Source organism: Aphanomyces astaci (genome assembly GCF_000520075.1).
Source record: "Aphanomyces astaci strain APO3 unplaced genomic scaffold supercont1.89, whole genome shotgun sequence".
In the NCBI taxonomy this organism is placed as follows: Eukaryota; Oomycota; class Saprolegniomycetes; order Saprolegniales; family Verrucalvaceae; genus Aphanomyces; species Aphanomyces astaci.
Genome location: NW_009798352.1, coordinates 194,495 through 210,090, shown reverse-complemented (window position 1 = coordinate 210,090; position 15,596 = coordinate 194,495). Strand labels below are relative to the sequence as shown.

Here is a 15,596-nt window from a genome sequence, read left to right as displayed (position 1 = left end):
TCGGTCGTTGCCAATGAGAAAGCAGTTGCCATCGTTCGCACCTTTGCATTCGTCGATAAGGGCGTTGGGGCTGTCGGTGTCGAAGCTCGGGAACTGGCTCAGCCAACACAGGTATGTTGAGTTGGAGCCGTTGGGAAACACGATCGTGGGCTCGTCCATGCAAGCGAGGGGCGTGTAAATGGGGGCACTGGCAGTCACCTTGTCCAAAGGAATGAACTTGCTCGAATTTGGCAACGCGTCGTAATTGGCTGGCAACCCGATCTTCTTTAGCTCTGCGAGCCGAGCGGGGGACGGGCTAGTGGCGGCTATGGTCGCACCCAAGAGGAAGAGTACGGCAGTTGCAAAGCTCATGGCGAATTCGAAAGTGACGAAGACAGAGGAGTGCACTCGAAATAGAAGTGGAGTACTTACTGTACATGGCTACAATGTACAGTACATGCATGTAGTACTAGTACTCGGTTGTGCTTCGTTTTGCATCAAGAATACAGTAAAGCTAAAGATATGGAGAGTACATTTTGAGGTGACAAAGACACTATTTGTAAGCAACCAAACCCTGGATAAAGTATTATGATGTACTAGCCTTGTAAAAAAGGAAATAATAATATGCAGTTTAACGACGAATCTAGGTAACGTTGATTGGGCGACCAGCCATTTCTGACCCGACGAGCCGGTTTGGCTTGTCTGCAGTGTGTGGTTGCGAGTGGTCGTTGCTGTATTTTGTGGATTTCTTTGGGTGTATCGCATGCAAATGCCAACGAATAGCTCGCGTAACAATATATAGAGGTGAATTCACCCCCTTAGCATTCGTCCTCGTTGTGTCCGGCGCTAGTGTTACAGTATGATAGAGGAATGGCGTCGATTCCCATGCATACAGTAATCAACGTCAAAGAGAAAAACTGGCACATGTGACATCGCAAACTGCTCTGTTGTGGGTTTACAGTTAATGACATGTTGAGCACACTATTACTACAGTAACTTTTTGCACCGCCGGCCCATCGACTCGAAGCCCTTTGTTTTGTCAAAGTACCGGTAACTGCAAAAAATTTCCAGGGCCACAGGTTCATTCTAGGATGGTCCACCATTGATTCATATCATCTGATCGGGCAACTCGTCAACAAAATCTGAGATTTTTTTACAGTACACTTGCGAATGAGGTGTCGCTGATTTGCGAATGCGAATCGTCGAACCGCCCCTGACCAATTCCCCGAGCGAGTGGGTGACACACCCACTCAATGTGTCAAATGCCCACTCACTCAGGGAATTTGGTACTATTGACCTAAAACGTCCCTGTGTAAGTGGGTAGGACTAATTGCTCGCTACGAAAAGTACAATCCTGAAGTAGTACAGCTGTACTAGGAGTACAATCCTAACGTTAACGTTAAACACCGTTACGAAGGCAAAGAACGTTGTACAACGTTAATCGTACCAATGGTGAATACTACTACAGTTAGTGTTAAACAGTATTCTATGTAAGCTGCACCATTGCTGGTAGTAATTCGTGGTAGTTCCTTATTCTTCGAAGTAATTCGGAGCTACATAAGCAACTACTTGTCCCCTCCAACTTTTGTATTTAATTTTCAGTGAGCTACGCGTAGACTTCAGTTGGTTGTCGGGGTTCCGGTAATATCGTTTCGAAGAATACCGGTATATATATTTGATAGGCACAAACGGATTCGACATCGCTTACACTATGCAAGGCAGCAATGGGGTACAATTCAATCAATGTGGAACTCTGAATGTTGTACTCCTAGTACTTCAGGATTGTACTTATCGTAGCGAGCAATTAGTCCCACCCACTTACACAGGGACGTTTAAGGTCAATAGTACCAAATTCCCTGAGTGAGTGGGCATTTGACCAATTGAGTGGGTGTGTCACCCACTCACTCGGGGAATTGGTCACCGCCCGTCGACCGCCTGATGCGGTACTGTTCTGATAGTAGTACAGTAACAGAATGGAAAAGTCCTACATCCACATACCGGTACTAGGACTAGGTACAGTACTTCATTCAGTAAATGGATATAATGGTTTTTCTCGTCGATTACACCAGCATGCGCATGACAGGATACACGGTGGAGTGAACACATTTTGTTAGGTACTAGTACTACGTAGTACAAGAGATACTGTACAGTACCTTTGAATTGTGAGGAGCGACACAAGTAGTACAAGAAATACAGTTACTTTAATAAGTGCAAGAGAAACAGTTACTTTAACTGTCGTACGTATGCGGTCATGTTCATATCGTGCTGTCATCGTAACCTCGCGAAATTACTGTACTGTACCAGGAAGTATGTGAGGTTGTTGGCACTACAGTGAACTGGGAAAGAACTCGACACAGTTGCACTCGAATAAAAATATGCAATCCACATGACAAAGAATAAAATGCAAAAAAGCACATCATAACTTGATTGGATTAGTGACTTGAATTCAATTTAAGGTCTGTGATTGGTCCGCCTTGGAAACACCGAAACGTTCAAACTTTGAAATGCCTGCCCCGCTGCTTCCCCAGCGAGTCCAAAGGCGGCACAACCTCGACATGCGCATCAAGCTACATGGCCTATGGGAATACAAATCTCTCGGATAAGGCTATTTCTGCACTAGAAGGTATTCCACGCACAACTTGACTGACATGGCTGAGTAAGAAGGACGCATACCTCACCACCGAATGTAACAAACAGTGCTTGACGCATGGTGGTCAATGGAGACCTGTCGCCATGCAATTCGACAACGACTTGTTGGCCTTCATGAAGGTAGTTCGAGCCGACAGACACCTCTTAATTACTGCTCATATGGTCACATGGATCAAGACACATGAGCAATCGTGGGCCAAGACGTACCTCCAACGGAAAGCCGCTAGTGGAATCAGGTAAGATTGGGTCTGTGCCAACGCATTACCCACCGCCATGACTTTGTGCAGCGTGTACCTTGTAATTCCAAGCTGAAACGAGCTGAGTTGGAAGAGCAGAAGAATGTGTTTGCGGCGACCTTCTGAGAGAAGCACGATGAGAAGCCCCTACGAGACATCGTCAAAATGGATGAAAAAGCAGTGTACTATGACTTGCGACCTCGACGTACGTGGTGTGAAATTGGCGAAGACGCGAAAGTCGATTTGACCCAGAAGCACTCCGATCGCCTCACGGCCGTGCTTGGAGCCTGCGCCGATGGTACGGTATGGCGCGGTGCTGTATACGGCTGACATGTGACGTAGGGACGAAGTTGCCAATACTGTTCATCGTGCGTGGGCAACCCGGTGTGCCGATCGAAACTGATAAAGGTCCAACGTATCCTTATGGGCACGTATACGCGGTTCAAGAAACATCTTGGATGGATGAGAGTGTGTGGGTATATTACCTCAAGGAGCTATTGAAGTGTAAGCAAATTTAATATACTTTAATTGAGTTTATTGGGCGAACGGTGAGGATTTAATGGTTTTTGACTGTTGCATTTGACTCCTTTGATGTTTGGCTACCTGTTGGTGGATTTGGTTTTTGTTTAAGTGAAGTATTTGTTATGTTGGAGTATTTGTTAGGTTGGATTTTGTATGGGTTTGTTTTGGAGTCCTGTGGACTCAGTTGTGGAATTTGAATATTTTTGTGATGATGTGGCGAATCACATCAGTTGAATTTTTCGTATTTTATCAGACGAGTGCTGTATGACAAAATAATATTCGAACTTGTCTCGATGGGTGGCTTACAAACTATTATATATTGTTGTGTGCAACTGTGTCGAGTTCTTTCCCAGTTCACTGTACAGTACTACTACTACCGGTAGTACCAGGTACTGTACTAGTACTATATTACTCGGAGTACTACAGTACAGTACTGTACTATTAATACTAGTAGTACTTTAGTATACTACTGGATTGTAACCTTTTGGGATGATACCAGGGTCATACAAACTGTAATATAAATACGAAATATTGCGAATTTGGCAGTTTGGAAACTATCGTAGAAAGAGCATGATATCATCTTCAATTTGAACTGACTTACTCCAATTTTGGGCAAAATGTGCATGAAATATTGACAAAATGGCAGGGACTGTCAGCTACTGGAGCTCCTTTTGTCATTAAAGCGATCACTTACTTCACTCAAATAAGGGTTATAACACACAAAGGCTTTAATGAATGAAGGATTAAATACTGTAGATGGTGGAGAACGATGTGTGTCGATCGATGGAGAAGTTCCTGCCTTGGGCAAGTCGCTTGATGAATTCATGAACCTTGGCCATCCAATAAAACGGTGTTCTACGTTTAATTATAGCCAATCAGGGAAGCCGTATCAGATTTTTAGTAGATACTAGCACCTACTAACACATTTTGGGTGTTGATTTCCATCGACACATTTTCCGCTCAAATTTAGAAGGCCACGGTGACCCTGGCTATTCATCACGTCAATTTCCAGTGTAGCCTGAAGACATATTATTCGAAAGAGACGTTGAAATTTCTTCAGTAATAAAGAAGTTACAATGACCTACCTGATGCATCTTCCCAAAAGGCCCCTACAAATAGTACTACTACAGTAGTATTTTTACACCTCTGTATATGAATATTATTTTGCTAGATAGTAGTATACTATATTCCACCAGTACACGTGTCCTGTACTGTACGATTAACAATACTAAGTTAGTACGAGTCATGTATTGTGCTTTTCACCTTTTTTTGGCTAATGCGGGTCTAAAACCATGCTTGATGCACGATGAAGTATTTATTACGGTTCGCGTTTTGAATCCCAAGTATGCTTGGTCGAAGCGTAAGAAAAAGGCGATTGTAGAATTGCCATTCTCTCGCGGCAAGCGGGAGTCAGCACTAGTATTTACAACACCCGGACTTTTAGTGTGGGATTATGTGGACGGTATAATACTTTTGTCGTCGTTCAATGTCTTAATCTATATTATTAGAATATTTTAGGAACATTCGATCGTGCTACGTTTCACGACATCATGGTCAAAACGATTCTGCCGTATTTGAATCCTTGCCCGCTGCCGTGTTCAATTTTCATTTTGGACAACGCAAAGATCCATATGTACATGGACCTGCAAGACGCAGTTTACATCCTATTGGTTCTCCAAAGAATGGTATCAGGTCGAATGGAGGAATTTCTAGGATGCTGCGGAGTTCTTGAATAGACAGAAAACAATCCATTAGGGCACTGTTATTCGTGCCATGAACCCGGTACGTTTCTGTGGTCTGGGCATTTATTCAGCGCCGGCGTTTGTCGTTATGACGTTAAGCCATAAGGTCAATATGACCGAGTTGCTGCATTTTAGTATTCGCGGGAAATTCAAAGGGGGTGGTCTGCAGCAACCTTGCCGTCACAACAGTTGCATAGTCACTTTGGAGAGGGCCAAGGAGAAGACTTTGGTCGTCAATGTATCCCGCAACGCGGGTCACCGCAGTCACGACGTTGTTAGAAGTTGTTCGCATAATCGCGGTGCTGGGATGCTTTTATATTTCCCAATTTACACTAATTAAATAATCGGGACAGAATTGTAACATATTCATATATTTCAAGCTTTTTACCGACGTTAATTTGAACGATGCTTAGGCATTGCGGGCCTTGCTTGCATTGTCCCAAACTCGCCGTACCACATTGTTGTAGCTTAGCAGTGTCAGTTTGACGTACTTGTTTTGCGTTGTGTTGGCTGGACCTTCCGGGTCCCACAGTTTCTTCGTGTTCGACGCGTCTGCGTGGTAGTCGGCGATGGTAGTCGAGACAGTGTTGACGACCAGGACAGAAACAACATCAATCGTAGTATCCCTGGCCACGATGAGCTCGGTCGCTTACCTACGCTGGTTTTACTCTGGCCCAAGGGTTTACCTACCTTGGTAGTGATGCGGCACCGAAAGTACTCCGCGAAAGTGACGTTCAATGGATCGCGCTGCATGTTGGTCTCGTCCACTTTGCAAGTGAGACGGTCCAGTAAATAACGACCTGTCTTTATTTAACTCATGTGCCAGGCTCTCGATTTGGGTTGTTTAACGTGTGGTTTCAATTTTGTTATCCATTGATTAGTGCGATAATACATACAATTGGCAAATTGGGTTTTATTTGGGTTTTTGGCGAAATTATAATCCCCTGGTGGATGAAATATATTGACGAAAAGTTAGATTAAATCGATAGTTGGTTGAATTATACTGCTGGTTCGGTGAAATAGAAATATAACGAAACGTGAGATCGCAACGAAATTAAATGGACGTAGCCGAAATATAACGGTGGTCAGGAGAAAGCTAAGCGAAATATAGAACAAAAAGCTGAAATTAACCGTAAAAAAGTGCAAAACACACTCTCTCATCGGTGGAGATGCTTCACGTTAATTGGACTTTATTTGCGCTGCCTCGTACTGTATGCACTGCATAGCCACACAGTTGCAAATCTCCCACACATTAGAGTGATTTTGCTACGTTATATTTCCTGAAAACTTTCACGATGGAGCCTTTTGATCTGATTATATTGGGAATTTCTTGATGAATATGTTCTGTCAGAATTTCTGACTGGGAATACCTTTTCACACACAGTAGCCAATCAAAACACTTACAGTTAAGCATGCTAAATTACCAATTTCGCTTCATGGATGAATGGCATGCACCAAACGTAGATGAGTGATAGGCAGGATGTGCTACAGTAGATGAGCGAGGATATCGTAGGCGAGTGGTGGGATAGTTCCGAACGTAAACCAGACAACAGATACGTCCTATCCCTGTGTTCATCGACCACCTCAAAGCGGTCATGTTTGTACGTCGGCACGATGCACACTACAGCCTATACGGATGGTGCAAGGTCACAAACTGCATTGCAACTACTGCACTGGGTTGTTGATGTGCGTAAAAATTGGGAGACGTGTCCTACCGGTAGGTGCTCCAAAAGAGCCGCAACAACGAATACAGCTGTAGTTCTGCTTAACGTTAAATGTGAATTTTTCCTATAAATAAAGCACCTTCCCAACATGATATTCCCCGATGGATTTTCAGGGAAATTGTATTGGAATATTCGTGTGGATTCTTGGTGCAAAATCACTCTATTATATGTAAACTACTCACATTTCGCACTTGCTAAACGTCTCTACTAACGTTAGAAATCTACTCACATTTCGCACTTCCTAAACGTCTCTATTAACGTTAGAGACGTTTAAAGAGAGAATGACGTTAAAAACGCCCCCGTGGTACTTTGTCACACTTCAGGAATAATAATATTGTTGCTGTCTTGATTGAAACATGCCACATTACAAATTGTTTTAGCCAATAGGTGACACTTATTTGCACGACGAAGAAGAGGACGTGTTACAAAAATACCTTCCCTATTGTCTGACAATTGGTGTCGTCCAGTTCACAAAAGAAAATCGACTGACATGTTACGGCTAGAATTGTACATACAAATGTTATGTCTTGTACTCTCGCCTACTTTGGTTGATACGGTGCAAAACGAAATGTCTCCTATTAAGGTCGCCTTTTAGGCCAAGGTGGTAAAACACCTTACGTCACTCGCTGTGACCCGGGTTCAATTCCCGTGATGACCCAGTCCCGCCCATTTAGGGGGACGGCTATTTCGCGCCGTGTTATTCCCGTAAAGACCGTAAGACGTCCCTTCAACAAGAGGGCGCAAACACCCCTGGTGGGATTAAGGAATATTGACTACTTCACAGTGTTTTCGCTGTGAAGTAGTTTTATTTTGGTATTTTTTGACTGTGATGTTATTTTATCATACTGCTGTAACAATGAAATACTTTTTAATCAAACTTCGTCGCAAATATACCGCTATCTATTTTGTCAAAAATACTCGTTCATGACATCAAGCACGATGATTGGCTGATTCAAACCTGCCCGTCGAAATTTGACTGCATCAGAGCCAGACACATCTGCGCTACACAACAATTCTTGCATCCCTGGGCTCTATTTGGCATGCCAGCCAACACGAAATGGAACAATGGCGAGCGGAGACACCTATTAGCTGGATTTGACCCGGCGACAACGTCATCCAAGGGGTACAGCCGAGCTCATGGCATCAACTGGCGCACGTGGCGTCGCTTGTTGAAGGACAAGGACAAGATTCTCAAGTCGAAGCGCAAAGCAACCAAGGCATCCCTGGGCGGGCAAGGGTGAATATGATTACTTTGCGGACACCGTTCGGACAATTTCAGGCGGAGATACTTGACATTTGTATTGGACTTATGGGGAACATATTTTGTCCGAATGCCGAATGGAGCTTGTCGGACATACTGTGTATAGTATATACCCGATAAGTACGATCAGCTTTACAGTACTGTAGCAAGCGACGATGGAATCCGATCTTTCCGTTTGGCGCTGAGCTACTGGTGTTCATGAACAACGTCCGCGATGAAGAGCACTACTTGATGCACACACACATGGTAACGTTCATCAAGACGCATCACATGGCCTGGTTGGAAGCGTACTTGGTGAACAAGAAATTTGACGACACAGGCTACTTCAGTCTCCTGCGCCTGTGCCAACTGTTCTCTGCCCGTCACCGATTCTCACAAGAAGTGTCTGTCGAGACCAAGATGCCTCAAGTCGACATGACTCAAATCCGTGACGAGTTTGCCGCCTCTTTTTGGAGCAAGTTTCGCATGACGGACACATGTGACATCATCAACGTCGATGAAACCTCGGTATACAACGATATGCCTCCTGGCAAGACGTTGACGAAGATTGGTGGATCGTCGAAGGTGGACAAGACACAAAAGCATTCCGACCGGATGACAGCGGTACTTTCGATACGGGCAAACGGTATGTTTGCATGGTGCGAGCCATCTCACTATTCTGCTAGGCGAGAAGCTTCCAATACTCTTCATCTTGAAGGGCACGCCTGGTGGCCTAATCGAGCGCCATGATATTCCGACGTATCCTTCCGGGCATGTCTATGTCGTGCAGTTGAAGGCGTGGATGGACAAGTCTGTGTGGGATGTCTATGTGAATGACCTGCTCAAGTTCAAAATTAGAGAGGTTTTGCAACCGTTCACTCCCATTCCCAAACTGCTAAAATGCTTCGGATTGTGACAATTGCGGTCGCAGTGGCAGCGCCCAGATTTGCGTTTTGCGATTGTCCACTTCCTTGAAATTCATCCGTATAATTAACCGGCTGATTTGAAAGCGCGTGAACACTTTGGCACCAGTCGTCGTACAGTGTGGCTGATTGTTCTGACGCAGATCGAGCTCCACCAACTCCTGCCCTTGGCCCGTACAAGTCAGCAACGCCGACGTATCCTCCTGCTGTGTGCCCTGGCCAATGTGGAACGTCCTCTTGTGCCGGACATAAGATTCAATCTCAACCGTGTGCCCGATGCCAATGCTCGTCTTGACTTTCGTTTTGACGTTGCTGGAATAAAGAGCCTGGGATACCTGCTCGGACTACCTGCCGTTGTCATAACCACACAACGCTATCGTGTCAACCGGGACGAGGCAATGTGCATTGTCCTGGGACGCCTGGTGTTTCCGACGCGCCTGCACACGATGTCTCGCACGTTTGGTCGCTCCCGGCCGGCTCTGTGTGCGATCTTCAACCACGTTATTGGAGAGATATTTGACTGCTGGAAGTCATAAATTTACTTCAACGACCGTCTCGTGCAACGAAACATCGGCGCGTATTGCGATGCTGTTTACAGCAAGGGTGCCCCTTTGGGAAACGTATTTGGTTTTATCGACGGAACTAAAGTGCAATCGTGTCGGATTTCGTCGACCGGCGGCGGCCAAAATTTTCAGCGCCAAGTTTACAGTGGCCATTAAAGGATCCACTGCTTGAACTATCAAGCTGTTGCTGCCCCCGATGGAATTTGCGTGCACTTCTTTGGCCCGGTTGAAATACGCCGTCACGATACGACGATGCTGCGCCTTAGTGGGCTGCTAGACTACCTCGCTCGCCCAGTCTCATGTCTTTGCTGGCTCGTTCATCTACGGCGATCCGGCGTATGGAGTGTCCCAACATATTTTGTCGGGATACAAAGGCAATGACATCTCGTCAAGAAAACGCGATTTCAACAAATGGATGAGTCGTGTGCGGCAATCAGTCGAGTGGAACTTCATGATCATGAAGTCACTTTGGGCGTTTATTACGTTCAAAAATTTGTCCAAAATTCGGCTCTCCCCGGTGGCGAAAATTGTGTGCGTTGCCATGCTCCTAAATTGCCATTGCTGCTACTACGGTGGAAACCAAATCAGCGACTACTTTGGACTGGAACCGCCATCTCTTAAGGAGTACCTCGACACTTTCGAAGTTGTAGTTGTTTGAGTATACCCCAATACAGTTACATTTTCTACAACCAGTTCTATTTCAACAATGTAGTTTAAGATAATGCGTGCCAAGTAATATTACTATCGGTTTGTGAGGACAGATAATTCATTTCAACGACGGTATGTTTACTGTCGCTTAGTGAGAGCACCTAGCATCGCAAGAATAGTTTCGTGGTGCAGACGCGCTTGTTCCGCCGCCAGTTCGCGGTCTTTTTGACGCTCCTCGCGCTCAACCTCCAGCTGAAACTTGCGGAACTCCAATTCAGACTGACGCAGACCACGTTCCGCCTTGCTTTCCTCTTGCATGGCAGTAGTGATCTTCGTGAACCGGCTGCCGCTGCCGGACGCTTTTTCGCCGTCATCATCGCACTCTTGGTGCTTGCGCTTGCCAAGCGAGTTCATCGCTTCGTTACGAATGCACTCACCTTCTCGCTCACTCTGATCCACTTTGTTCGCGTCGTTGACCAGGCGTTTCTTCTCTTGCTCCTTGGCATCGACAAAGGCGGCCAAAAGCTCATCCAGCAGCGCAATACGCTCGTCGTACGTTTCCGCAACCCCAGAAGCCCTAGCCGATTCTCTGTTATAATGGACATGGTTGTCCATTACAACAGAGAATCGGTTTTAGGCCTTCTTGGGGTCGAATTGGGGCCTTGCGAAGTCCTCATGGTCCGCCAACGCTCTGGCAACAAGTCCCCAAACCTTCATGACTTCGCCCTTCTTTGTTTCGAACGGTCTCTCCGCGTTCACCTGCCGAAACAGCATGATGTCTTCTTGTTCCGTGTACAGGCGGCGCTTGTTGGGTGTTTGCATGACGGGTCCAATCGGAGTTTGCTGCTGCCATCACTCAAACCCGCCTTGCAGGTTTTCTTGGAGGGTGCAATAAGATCCGATTGGACGCGATTTGGAAACACAGGCCCAATCAAAGTCTACCAAGTTCGCAGTGGACGGGAACAGCAATCCGTGAGATTACCACATCTCAGGGATTGGCGATTTGATCTGGCAGGTTCCATTGCGAGTCCACAACAAATTTTACAGGTAAACTTCCAGTTTTGTCACCATCTGACTTTCGGAATGGGAGTGGACGGTTGCAAAACCTCTCTATCGATGGGCCACCCGTTGTTGTGGCTGACAAGTTGGAAGCACATGTCACCCCGGAGTCCTACGATACGGTGGTATCCAAGCTCTTTAGTCTGTTGCAGCCCTTGCCCAAGAACACGACAAGCATAGTGCCAGCCGTTGGACGAGGGGGTCACGGGACCTCTGAAAAGTAAGCTTCGCTCCATGTGGTTGCATGAAGTGCCAGTTGTGACCGCGTCTGGGAAGCGACATGCTATGATCCTGCGAACAATTACAGCGTGGGAGGCCATTGCCAAATACATTGGTCACTCGGGCTTTCTTGAAGGCTCTTCCCGATGTAAATGCAGCTGTGGTGTAAATTTTGTACGACGTTGCATTTTTGGTCGTCGTTTAGTGTAAACTGTGATTGGACTAAAAATGACCAATCAACACTGGCAGGATTGCAAGTATTCGTGCTTGACACAATTATATTTTTTCAAAATCTCATTCCAAGTAATACAATTCCCGATACAAAAACCAAGTAACCCGAAGCGTACCACGGGGGCGCTTTTTACGTCACTTTGTACTTCAATCTTAGCGATGTCTGAAGTTGGAAGTTTAAAGAATTCAGGAGCGATCTCAGCGCCCGTCGTCCTTGCCTTGGCATAGGGTGATCATTGATATTGATATTACGCTGTAACGTTGAAATCACTCAGCGGGCTGGCACCGGGTGATCAGGCGGTAATCATCGGCGGCTTGGTGCGCGGCGGCGAGGAGTACACTGTGATGTACTGCCCTGAGCTACAGCTCCTGACAAACGTACTGCATCACTGCACATACCCGCGCTTGTGCACTATCCTAACACTAGATACTGTATTACCTATGTGTCGGCTGAAGCGAGTCGGAGCATGTTGGCGTGAGTGGATATTTTGCAAGCAACCCTCAATGAGCAATTTGATTGGCTCGGAAAGTTGTCAGATGTCTGCGGACTTCGAGGTCAAAAGTTTAGAGCCCATTAATTGACCGCTCCTAACCCCTTTGCACCCATTTTGGGCTGTTTTCATTGGCTATAATTCATTTTTCTCAGATTTTGAGAGCAATACAAACTCCAAGTTAAGGTACTTGGTCGTTGAACAGGCCTCGTCAGGGAGCGGCACGGCCTACGGCCTACCTGCCGCTTTTCCCGACGAGAGGAAAAGATAGGAAGTCCCGTGGGGCACGATAGCGTCGCGCCACAGCGCTCGCTTTGGTGCGAGTCGCTCTACACTCTATCTACGCTATGTATAAGTCTATCTACGCTATGTATAAGTCTATCTACGCTAGGGAATAAGTGGGCACAAAGCTGGAGTTGAACTGGTGACCTTTCGGACCCCATGTTCAAACCGCTAGACCACAGTGGCTGGTTCATTTGGAATTGCTGTTAAGCTTAGCGTATACAAAAAGAATCTGAGCACAAAGAATTATATCCAATGAGCAGCGACCACACCCATTACTACAGGGTTAGGTCGTCGTAGGAGCGGTCAATTAATGAGCTCTCAAAAGTGTGATGACTTAAGATTTCGCACTTGCTAAAAGTCTCTACCGGTACTACTGTCGCTATTAATGTACGACGTGTCAACAGATGCTGCACTGGAGGAAGTTCGAACTGTGTCAAGAGGGACGATAAAGGGGATAGCGCTGGGGAGGAACGACGACGAAGAACACTTGTGTGGTCGAGGGCAAAACCAAAGATGATCATTAACGGACTGTTTAGCTGACCTATGATTGGGCATAAACAGTCCGGTTTCTACAGAAAGAGAACACCGGATAATTCCGGATGACCGGATAATTCCGGATGACCGGATATTATCCGTAAGTGACCGAACCTCGGCGAAAAAGGCCAAAGCAAGAACGGCCAAAGTGCCCCTTCTTGACAAACTGCATGTATAGCCTTTAGTAACTTAACATCTGTTCTATAATATTCCCACCTTGAGACCAGTTTACAGCACTTGCATTGTGCAAACCAAGTGCAAAGTCAAAAATAACAGCATATTATCACAACAACAACTAACGACTACAAGGACAGACACTTGTGTTCGTGTTACATACTACGGAGTACGCAGTACAATTCAACTCGTCGGATAATTCCGAATGTCCACTGCAAGCACCAGTTTTTTTAGTCAACTCCATGAGATGCCAAAGACAGTTGACGACCCAATGCGTAGCTGTATAGCCGTGCGTCGATGGCATCACCGTGCTCAGTGTGACGCTCTTGGAGCGTTTCCAGCAGCGAGTGCATGGGCACATGAAACACTTGAATCATTTCCGTGTCCTCCAACGCTTGTGGAGGCGGGGACGCATCGTTGCCAGAGTTTGAAGTCGCCGTGGAACTCTCAACCTCGACGACGACGAAGCGGCAACTTCCATTCGTGATGCCTATCATTGTCGTTCGTTCGCAAAGTGTTCATGTGTTCGCTACATCAGCTGTCAAGTACCTTGATCGGTCACAATGGGAGGTCCGACGGACACAAACTTGGTCACGTCGTAGCCCGTTTCTTCTTTGATTTCACGCGTCACCGTCTCCTCCACGGATTCACCTGCATCGATCAGCCCTGCGGGAAGTTCAATCGCCCAATTGTCTACAAAACATATTCAGACGTAATCCCAGTGGCTAAGCTGTACCAAGCGGTGGACGGAACTGACGGATCAGCACAGCACTGCTGCCAGCATCGCGGCGTACCAGCGGAAGCACCAGCACGGCATCGACATCTGCCGTCACCGGTCGCGTCGTGCGCTCCACACTGACATAAGACCGCTCAATTGCGTTTAAGTCTTTGTACCGGAGCTCCTTCATGCGGAGCCATCGTGTCTCGTGCAGCACTTTGGCCGCCACGACTCGCGGCAGTTGCGGCATGCTTCGATTTGAGATCTGCCATTGGTGTGTACTGTTAATAGCCAATGAGCGTGTGTAGTTTGGTGAGTAGGTCAAAATTTATAGCCAATCCAATGATTTTGAGCGTTATATTGCAGATTCGGAATGTATTATTCACCAATACAGCAAAATGTCCCTATTATATTATAATCTTGTAATTGGCTACAATATCCTTTTGGATTTCAACTGGATGGATAATAGCCAATCCGATGTCTCCACCTGGTTTGTGCTACATTCAAGAGCACTGATTGGTGAATAATCTCCAGCATATTATATACTGCTAGGAAATACAGCAGCCGTCGTCGTCGTTAGCTTTTGGCGGCGGTTTGTACTCGGCAGCGCGCTTCCGCTCCCTGGCTTCCTGGCGGAGAAAGTACCCGTTCTTGATTCTATGCGTCTCTTCGCTTCTACAAGTTTCCACATCCTGTCATCCATGTTTGTCCACATACATGAAGGGTCACCGTCGAATGCGTTCCATGTCGTTCTCATACATGTCCTGCGCAATGTGCATGCCATAGCCTTGGTTCCGCGTCGCGGTCCATCGCGCAGATCGCTGCGCGTGAATGCCGTAATGATGGGCATACCATACATCGTGGTTGATCCCGTACATGGGGTTGCTATCAAAGGCCATTACGAACATGTGATGGTGTTTGCAAAGGGCGGCTGTACTCTGAATCGTGGGCGTTACTGCGGCGGGTGTGACCGCGTGGGGAATACTCGGTATCGTGTCGCGACGACTGCGCACCGTGTCGATGGGTTGCGCGATGGCTCGAGCCAAAACGATTGCTTTGGCTTTGGTCGTAGTCTACGCAAGATAATGGTGAATAATCGATCGATTACGAAGCCAGGAGCTTACCTGCGCGAGAGTCAGGGTCTGATAGCATAGCATGAGCCTCGTTCACTTGCTTGAACAACGTGGCTTTCTCCTATCGTATGTGGGCTGAGCAATGTTGGCGGGTCGTGACCCGCAGCAAACCTGATCGTTGCCAGTGGCGTCGGGATGCAACTGCTTGGCTAGAACCAGATAGTCGTCATATGTATCATTAATGACTGCGAGATGGTATACCTAGCTTCAGGTACGCTTTCCTTATGTCCTTCTGGGTGGCATTCCTATGCACATCGTCATTTCACCATGGTGGTCGGGTCGCTCTTCTTACCGCGCCACATTCAGCAAGCGATACGGGTCCATGCTGCTGGAATTCTACGATATCAGGAATCCGGATATTTTCGTCCAATCACATTGCAAGGCTGAAATATTCCGGTTGCTGGATCAACAAAAATAATGTGTTTCGATATATTAATATTATTTGGTGGAACCGAACCACACCGCCAAATATATCGGACACACGGCCACCATCATCGGGGGCAGTTTGTGGTGAAGCACCTCCTAC

At 46.6% G+C, this 15,596-nt stretch overlaps 7 protein-coding genes across 7 annotated transcripts in view; all 7 read right to left on the bottom strand.

The window, feature by feature from the left end:
* Positions 1 to 351, bottom strand: part of H257_16659 (hypothetical protein) — a gene marked incomplete at both ends in the record, with an annotated part of 1,993 nt that extends 1,642 nt beyond the window's left edge. Inside the window, one exon of the mRNA XM_009845185.1 lies at positions 42 to 351. Within this exon, the coding sequence (XP_009843487.1) occupies positions 42 to 351 (310 nt within the window). The remainder of the gene's footprint in view (positions 1 to 41) is intronic.
* Positions 352 to 2,772: 2,421 nt separating this feature from the next.
* H257_16658 (hypothetical protein) lies at positions 2,773 to 3,197 on the bottom strand (the record flags this gene model as incomplete). The annotated part of the gene is made up of 3 exons (XM_009845184.1): positions 2,773 to 2,779; positions 2,836 to 3,011; positions 3,096 to 3,197. The coding sequence occupies 3 exons, from the start codon at positions 3,195 to 3,197 to the stop codon at positions 2,773 to 2,775; spliced, it is 285 nt and encodes a 94-aa protein (XP_009843486.1).
* Positions 3,198 to 5,537: 2,340 nt separating this feature from the next.
* Positions 5,538 to 5,881, bottom strand: H257_16657 (hypothetical protein; the record flags this gene model as incomplete). Its single annotated transcript, XM_009845183.1, has 2 exons — positions 5,538 to 5,768; positions 5,819 to 5,881. 2 exons carry the CDS (start codon positions 5,879 to 5,881, stop codon positions 5,538 to 5,540), a joined length of 294 nt encoding a protein of 97 aa, XP_009843485.1.
* A 4,483-nt stretch (positions 5,882 to 10,364) lies between these two features.
* On the bottom strand, positions 10,365 to 10,841 carry H257_16656 (hypothetical protein; the record flags this gene model as incomplete). Its single annotated transcript, XM_009845182.1, has 1 exon — positions 10,365 to 10,841. The coding sequence occupies one exon, from the start codon at positions 10,839 to 10,841 to the stop codon at positions 10,365 to 10,367; it is 477 nt and encodes a 158-aa protein (XP_009843484.1).
* An 18-nt stretch (positions 10,842 to 10,859) lies between these two features.
* H257_16655 (hypothetical protein) lies at positions 10,860 to 11,048 on the bottom strand (the record flags this gene model as incomplete). Its single annotated transcript, XM_009845181.1, has 1 exon — positions 10,860 to 11,048. The coding sequence occupies one exon, from the start codon at positions 11,046 to 11,048 to the stop codon at positions 10,860 to 10,862; it is 189 nt and encodes a 62-aa protein (XP_009843483.1).
* Positions 11,049 to 13,326: 2,278 nt separating this feature from the next.
* On the bottom strand, positions 13,327 to 14,200 carry H257_16654 (hypothetical protein). Its single transcript, XM_009845180.1, has 3 exons — positions 13,956 to 14,200; positions 13,769 to 13,912; positions 13,327 to 13,709 (listed from the first exon to the last, which is right to left on the bottom strand). The coding sequence occupies exons 1-3, from the start codon at positions 14,185 to 14,187 to the stop codon at positions 13,450 to 13,452; spliced, it is 636 nt and encodes a 211-aa protein (XP_009843482.1). The 5' UTR covers positions 14,188 to 14,200; the 3' UTR covers positions 13,327 to 13,449.
* A 224-nt stretch (positions 14,201 to 14,424) lies between these two features.
* Positions 14,425 to 15,410, bottom strand: H257_16653 (hypothetical protein). Its single transcript, XM_009845179.1, has 7 exons — positions 15,363 to 15,410; positions 15,272 to 15,315; positions 15,182 to 15,219; positions 15,062 to 15,131; positions 14,875 to 15,010; positions 14,667 to 14,822; positions 14,425 to 14,612 (listed from the first exon to the last, which is right to left on the bottom strand). The coding sequence occupies exons 1-7, from the start codon at positions 15,392 to 15,394 to the stop codon at positions 14,486 to 14,488; spliced, it is 603 nt and encodes a 200-aa protein (XP_009843481.1). The 5' UTR covers positions 15,395 to 15,410; the 3' UTR covers positions 14,425 to 14,485.
* Positions 15,411 to 15,596: the final 186 nt, after the last annotated feature.